Here is an 8760-nt window from a genome sequence, read left to right as displayed (position 1 = left end):
GATGGATGGATGGATGGCTGGATGGATGGATGGATGGATGGATGGATGGATGGATGGTTGGTTGGTTGGTAGGATGGATGGATGGATGGATGGACGGATGGATGGTTGGTTGGTTGGTTGAATAAATGGATGGATGGGTGAATGGATGAGTTTGGGTTGGACAATTCCTAAAATGGCTTTCCATCAAACTGAGCTCATTTCAGCTGGAGTTTAGACTCTGTCAGATTAAGAGAAAAAGAGAGAGAAGAAGAAGAAGAGCTGTGGTCACCTGTTTCAGGTCCTCCAGGTAAGGCTCCACACCTGTGGGCAGCTGGATCTTCATCACAGTGAGGGTGGACTCTGTGAACCCCTCATTAGGAGGAGGAACATACCTGAAACACAGCATTCATCACTCCCCCGCTGTGGGAAACAGAATGTAAACGCATGGATAGTTTTCTTACTTTACACAGGCGGACAGGTGAGGAGCTCGCATACTGGGATCTGAGGACGACAGGAAGGCATTTTATTTGTAAAAAGACCAACAGATGAAGTCCTAAAAAGAACATTTTACCAACATATTTCGTTGTGAAGGAGTAAAAATGAACTAAAACAAGTGGCTGTAAGAGCCGAACGTGAACGTTTTCATACATTAGATAAAGACACATACTGTCAGAGACATCGGCGCCGACGATCTCGATGGTGAGATCAAAGTTACACCTGGTCTGCGTGGAGGCGGTCGTCTGATAGTACACCGTCTTCAGCTGGAAACACAGCCAGGACTGTTACTGGGGACTCTGGGACCTACTGGGGGCCACATGTTAACCCTCCTGTTGTCTTGAGGGTCCAAAGTGACCCACTACCATGTTTAGCTGTAGAAAAAATACCTTAAACTATCTTTTTCCAACTTGAAATGTTATGACTTTTCCTAAAGGGACCCCATCATTAGAAAAAGTCACTTTTTTTTTGTTTATGTTTCCATGTGGGCTGTACACTGGAAAAAATCAAAGTCTTACCAAGTATATTTGTCTCATTTCTAGTCCAAATATCTCTTTACACTTGATATAAGACACAACTGCCTAACAAGTACTATTTCAGCCAGAAATAGGGACTTGTTTGAAGACAATACATCTGGAATATCTTGTTAAATGAAAAAGTCTTGAAAACAAATTGTTTTGAGTCACATATCATATGAAACAAGCTTTTTTTACATTTGAAGAGGTTTTTAAGCTAATTTCAAGATCACTTTTATCTCAAAAGTCCTAAATATCACATTTTATTTCAAGAAAAATCTTAACAAGCGGATTTTCACTAGTTCCATTGGCAGATTTTTTTGCTTATTTCAAGCAAAAACGTCTTTTATTTGTTGTTTTTTAACTTATTTTTGGAGGGGCATTTTTTCAAGTGTACACCACTATGGTACAAAGATGGTCTTATGGGTCATTTTTGACCCGTGAATTATAAAAACATTTAAACACCAGATAAAAGTTCACTGTTTTTTTTCCCTTTCAATATAATTAATTCAGAAGTTATTACTTCACATTTATATAATAGCAATAATAAACCTTTATTATGTAAAATAAAACTGAGAAAACAAGAAAACTGTTGGTCCAACTGACAGTTGGTTTGTGGTAAAAAAAAAAAAAAAGAAAGTGTAATCCTGAAAGCTGGTGATTGTCTTTTTGTATTGTGTAACAAAAAATACATGATAAAAAATGTATTGAATTGAGTTGAATAGATAAATAACAGGTGGTTTCATCATACAAAATAGATTTTGGATTTAAAATTCAATTTAGTTGCTTTATTTTGGGGCTTTGGTAGGACAAAAGGGGAGTAAACACAATGTTAAGACCGCACAAAGGGTTAAACGTGTGAACCAAACCAAACCCACCTTCACACTGGACACACCCTTCCCAAAACCTGTGGATACAATGATGTCATCATCCTTCGTTATCTACAGGAAAAACAGGAAGAAGACGAGAAACAAGACGTCAACCAGTGTTGCCATAGTTACTTTGAAACAGTAATCCGACTACTGACTACTTCTTTAAAAAGTAACTTAGTTAAGTTACTGACTACTCTCTTTTAGAAGTAACTAAGTTAGATTACTTTTAGTTACTTTCAGCAGAGGCTGATCCCCCGCCCCTATAACATGAAAATGACTACCTGAGGTCCGTTTCACGTAGCAGGTTTAGTGAAAACTCTGAGTAGGTTAACCCTGAAATGAGGGAAACCCTGAGTTGTCCGTTTCACAAAGGGAGGTAACTCAACCCTGAGAAAGAGGGGTAAAGCCTGATTTATACTCGGAAACCAGGTCGTCTGCGTGTGTCGCAGTTAACGCAGATATGCCCCCCCCCCTACGCAGACACTCTGGTGCACCTCCTCAAAATTGTAACTCACCGCAGACAGTGCCGCAGACATCGCCGCAGGGAGGAGAGAAAGGAGGCCTCTGATTGGTCAACTCTACATCCGCTCTACACTATGCGTATTTCCGGTTTGCTAACCGGCTGACGCTAACCGTGCTAACCGTGACGATTCTTTCCCTCTCTGCCAGCTCCAGTAGTAGCAATATTTCTTCTATTTCTAGATCGATCAGCTGCATCTCAATCAAAGTGCGCATTCGTCCAGTCGCCATTGTTGTTGAATGACCTCCGTAACCGTAACACCCACAATCCTAGCTTGTTCGTGATTGTCCCTCTTGCGTTGTGGCGTGGGATTAACATAGTGCAAAAATAACTGCGTCGTGTCTGCGACAAGAGAGAGGTAACTTAACCTCACGGTCAGTTACCGGAGTAACAGACTCTCTGAACCTAACCTGGTCGGGACCAGGTTTTATTCAAGAAACCTGGAGTTTCTTTCTGTCTCCGCCCTCTTTCAGCCTCACACGCCATCTGATTTCCTCATTCATTCAGTCAGCAGAGCGAGTTCTTCTACTTCTAGAAGTCCTTTAGGCACAGTAGGAGGCAACTTCTTTCACGAACATGTCCTTTTGACAACGATCCCGTGGATGAAGGTGCAGCATTATTGCGCAGAGAATTAAATATTCGTCGGAGATGGTTATAGATTTTTGCATTTACAGACAATTATCTTTTTGAGCGGCACCATCAGAATTTTGTTGGGACAAAAGAAAAAAAGACATAAAAGACAAATAAATATTTGTATGAATAGGCTTAAAAAAGACATAGGATTCCCTCAGCCACTGCCCTCCCGTTAGAGGTGGCGGTGCTGGGCAGCACCCGTTTTACGGGCATCTGCCTTCTTTCTGTTGGCTCAGTAGAAGTCTGTGTTAGTTTAAATAGGCTTAATTATTTAACAGAACATGATATAGATGATGACTCTAAATTGTCCTTAGGAGTGAGTGTGAGTGTGTATGGTTGTTTGTCTCGTTTGTCTCTGTGTGGCCCTGTGATGGACTGGCGGCCTGTCCAGGGTGTACCCCGCCTCTTGCCCATTGACCGCTGGGATAGGCTCCAGCCCCCCCGCGACCCGACTGACGGATTCAGCGGTGTAGATAATGGATGATATAGATGAGAAGACATAGTTTATGTGTGTGAAAACAGCATTATGTTGGGAATAAAATAACTGTACAGTCAAATAGCCACTTAATATTTACTTTACAGTGTAAAACATGATCAAAATGAGGTACCTCCATGCCGAGGTCTCACCTGTTTGAACAATGTTTTTATATTTCATCTTAAACTGCCAAGAGCGCTTCTCCCCCGCGGGATTGCACCTAAATGAAATAAATGAATGGGCTACCATTCAAGCAGTTTCCCTGTAATATTATTGTGATTGCAAAGGACTACATTTAAACTTACACTTTTGCTGCTGCAGCGGTGTTGCACTTATTTCTAAAAACGTATTGAAACTCGCCGTATGAGCGCATTAAGATTTCCAATTCGAGGTTGGTGAAAAACGTAGCCCCTCCTCTTCCCCGTTGCCATGGTGACTCGTCGAATCGGGGCTCCATTGATGCTGGCTTTTAAAAGTTGTGGTGCACGCGCTAAACTCAAGGTGAACTTACTCAGAGTTGATTAAACTCAATCAAATCAGCGTTTGTGGAACCGAAAACTCAGAGTTTTCTATCTCAGAGTAGATCAGCTCAGAGGTCAGGAATAGACTCAGAGTTGGTTGAACCTGCTACGTGAAACGGACCCCTGTTCTGCCAATACTCACTTTATTGACATGTATTTTAATCCGGAACATCAAAAATGACACTGACATTTGCAAACTTTTTCTTGAAATAGGCTTACATGTTTTGTTTTACAATTTTTTATTAAGTATTTTTGGGGGCTTTTTATGCCTTTAATGATAGGACAGTTGGAGAGAGACAGGAAGCAGGGGGCAGAGAGAGGGGGAAGACATGCAGCAAAGGGCCGCTCGGTGCGGGACTCGAACCGGGACCAGCTGCAGCAAGGACTGTAGCCTCTGTACATGGGGCGGCTGCTTAACCCACTACGCCACCGACCGCCCCTGCTTACATGTTTTTTAAATAAAAAATAAATACGACAGTCTTTCTTGACTTTACTTATAATATAAAAAAACCTCTTACGTAAAAAAGTAATACATTCAATCCAATAATACATAATACATAAACAGCTAGCTAGCCCTCTCCATAGCACTGCCTGAAACGTAGGCTATATGTTATAAAGTTAGCACGAATAGCTAAACCTATCAACTATCGTCTGTGACAGGCACTGATGAAAACTGTGGTTTCGATTGCTGTATTTATTTAAAACGATTAAGGAAAGTGAGTAAAATGTAACAAATGATATCGCAGGTGTTTCACATTTTAGTGGGACAAATCACTTTTACTGGGTAGGTAGGTGTAAAATAACGAGTGACTTCAGGCGAACCCTGAATACACTGATATAACTCGTAAGAATACGAAATTATCCCAAATTATTTCAATACAAATGTATGGTTATAATAATGAATATATGTTGAAAAGTCAAATATATGTAAGTAACATTCAGAAATAACATGTTAGCTTTTGTGTTGTCACTATAACATGCTGGCCGGCGGCGGCCGTTACAGGAGAATAAAGGACGGCCGTAGTCGGCCGCTATGGGGTATACGTTCCCCTGAAATGCAGAAATAGTAACGCACAATGTTTTAGATAAGTAACTTCAATCCGACTACTAGTTTTGAAACAGTAGTTGCTGAAAAAATTAGTCCGACGACGGTAATGCGTTACCGGCATCACTGATCCCGACTCACCTCCAGGGGGGTGCTCACAGGTCGGGTCTGGCTCAGGTGGACCTCTTTCAGCTGTCCTTTCCGGCTGTAGCGGATGTTGATCTCCTGATTGAGGAAGGCCCGAGGGATGACCCTGCTGTACTCCGTCAGCGCCTCCAGAGTCAGCATCGCATCCTGAGAGACATCAAAAGTCAAGAAAAAGACTGCGCTTGGATTTATGGATGGATGGATGGACGGATGGATAGATAGATAGATAGATAGATAGATAGATAGATAGATAGATAGATAGATAGATAGATAGATAGATAGATAGATAGATAGATGGTGGGTGGATAGATAGATGGGTGGGTGGGTGTATGGATAGATAGATAGATAGATAGATAGATAGATAGATAGATAGATAGATAGATGGATGGATGGATGGATGAATGGATGAATGGATGAATGGATGAATGGATGGATAAACATTTTCTCACGTCCTCAAACTAAACGTCAGACACTTTAATTTTTAGGTTTGTGTTCACCGCCATAGAGTAGAAGCCCTCGCCATAGTGTTGATCTTGAGTCAGCCAGGCCAGGATGGGGTTGGCGTAGTGGATCCTCCCCTTTAACGCAAAAAATTTTAAATAAGTCACACAAATTAATGTAACACTGCCCTCCAGAGGCAGGGGCAGGAACTACAGCTTGGCAAAGTTAAGGAGTCAAATCTCACAAAAGGACGGTTTCAAAGCCAAGGATCCTTCAAAGGACTAAGGCTGTGTTCGAAACCGCATACTACATACTGCATACTGCATACTACATACTGCATACTACATACTTCATACTACATACTGCATACTACATACTTCCATACTACATACTGCATACTGCATACTACATACTACATACTGCATACTCCATACTACGTACCACATACTGAATACTACATACTGCATACTGCATACTACATACTACATACTGCATACTCCATACTACATACCACATACTGCATACTACATACTGCATACCGCATACTACATACTACATACTACATACTTGCATAATACATACTACATACTACATACTGCATACTACATACTGCATACTACATACTTCCATACTACATACTGCATACTACATACTACATACTGCATACTACATACTGCATACTACATACTACACACATCCATACTACATACTGGATACTACATACTGCATACTGCATACTACATACTGCATACTACATACTACATATCACATACTGCATACTACATACTGCATACTACATACTACATACTTGCATAATACATACTACATACCACATACTACATACTGCATACTACATACTGCATACTACATACTTCCATACTACATACTACATACTGCATACTACATACTGCATACTCCATACTGCATACTACATACTACACACATCCATACTACATACTGGATACTACATACTGCATACTCCATACTACATACTACACACATCCATACTACATACTGCATACTCCATACTGCATACTACATACTGCATACTACACACTTACATACTACATACTGCATACTACATACTACATACTGCATACTACATACTGCATACTCCATACTGCATACTACATACTACACACATCCATACTACATACTGCATACTCCATACTGCATACTACATACTACACACATCCATACTACACACTTCCTTACTACATACTGCAGACTACATACTGCATACTACATACTGCATACTACAAACTGCATACTGCATACTGCATACTACATACTGCATACTGCATACTACATACTGCATACTACATACTTCCATACTACATACTGCATACTACATACTACATACTGCATACTACATACTACATACTCCATACTACATACCGCATACTACATACTGCATACTGCATACTGCATACTCCATACTGCATACTACATACTACACACATCCATACTGCATACTGCATACTACATACTGCATACTCCATACTCCATACCACATACTACATACTACATACTACATACTACATACTACATACCACATACTGCATACTACATACCGCATACTACATACTTCCATACTACATACTGCATACTACATACTACATACTGCATACTACATACTGCATACTCCATACTGCATACTACATACTACACACATCCATACTACATACTGCATACTCCATACTGCATACTACATACTGCATACTACACACTTACATACTACATACTGCATACTCCATACTGCATACTACATACTGCATACTACATACTGCATACTACATACTACATACTGCATACTACATACTGCATACTACATACTACATACTTCCATACTACACTGCATACTACATACTACATACTACATACTGCATACTCCATACTGCATACTACATACTACACACATCCATACTACATACTGGATACTACATACTACACACATCCATACTACATACTGCATACTCCATACTGCATACTACATACTACACACATCCATACTACATACTGCATACTCCATACTGCATACTACATACTACACACTTCCTTACTACATACTACATACTGCATACTACATACTGCATACTGCATACTGCATACTACATACTGCATACTCCATACTGCATACTACACACTTACATACTACATACTGTATACTGCATACTACATACTGCATACTACATACTGCATACTACACACTTACATACTACATACCGCATACTGCATACTACATACTACACACTTACATACTACATACTGCATACTGCATACTACATACTGCATACTACACACTTACATACTACATATCACATACTGCATACTACATACTGCATACTTGCATAATACATACTACATACCACATACTGCATACTACATACTGCATACTACATACTGCATACTACATACTTCCATACTACATACTGCATACTACATACTACATACTGCATACTACATACTGCATACTCCATACTGCATACAACATACTACACACATCCATACTACATACTGGATACTACATACTGCATACTCCATACTACATACTACACACATCCATACTACATACTGCATACTCCATACTGCATTCTACATACTGCATACTACACACTTACATACTACATACTGCATACTACATACTACATACTGCATACTACATACTGCATACTCCATACTGCATACTACATACTACACACATCCATACTACATACTGCATACTCCATACTGCATACTACATACTACACACATCCATACTACACACTTCCTTACTACATACTGCAGACTACATACTGCATACTACATACTGCATACTACAAACTGCATACTGCATACTACATACTGCATACTGCATACTGCATACTACATACTGCATACTACATACTGCATACTCCATACTACATACCGCATACTACATACTGCATACTGCATACTACATACTACATACTGCATACTACATACCGCATACTGCATACTACATACTGCATACTACATACTTCCATACTACATACTGCATACTGCATACTGCATACTACATACTGCATACTCCATACTCCATACCACATACTACATACTACATACTACATACCACATACCACATACTGCATACTACAT

General features: G+C 39.9%; 1 protein-coding gene across 1 annotated transcript in view; it reads right to left on the bottom strand.

The window, feature by feature from the left end:
- c5 (complement component 5) overlaps positions 1-8760 on the bottom strand; it is a 77788-nt gene that overhangs the window by 22128 nt on the left and 46900 nt on the right. Inside the window, exons 30-35 of the mRNA XM_075467003.1 lie at positions 5700-5780; positions 5197-5349; positions 1868-1930; positions 647-740; positions 441-480; positions 269-371 (exon numbers count right to left, since the gene is read on the bottom strand). Of these exons, the coding sequence (XP_075323118.1) occupies positions 269-371; positions 441-480; positions 647-740; positions 1868-1930; positions 5197-5349; positions 5700-5780 (534 nt within the window). The remainder of the gene's footprint in view (positions 1-268; positions 372-440; positions 481-646; positions 741-1867; positions 1931-5196; positions 5350-5699; positions 5781-8760) is intronic.

The sequence above is a fragment of the Odontesthes bonariensis genome, chromosome 6 (assembly GCF_027942865.1).
Source record: "Odontesthes bonariensis isolate fOdoBon6 chromosome 6, fOdoBon6.hap1, whole genome shotgun sequence".
Classification (NCBI taxonomy): Eukaryota; Metazoa; Chordata; class Actinopteri; order Atheriniformes; family Atherinopsidae; genus Odontesthes; species Odontesthes bonariensis.
This window is presented reverse-complemented; position numbering and strand designations above follow the sequence as displayed.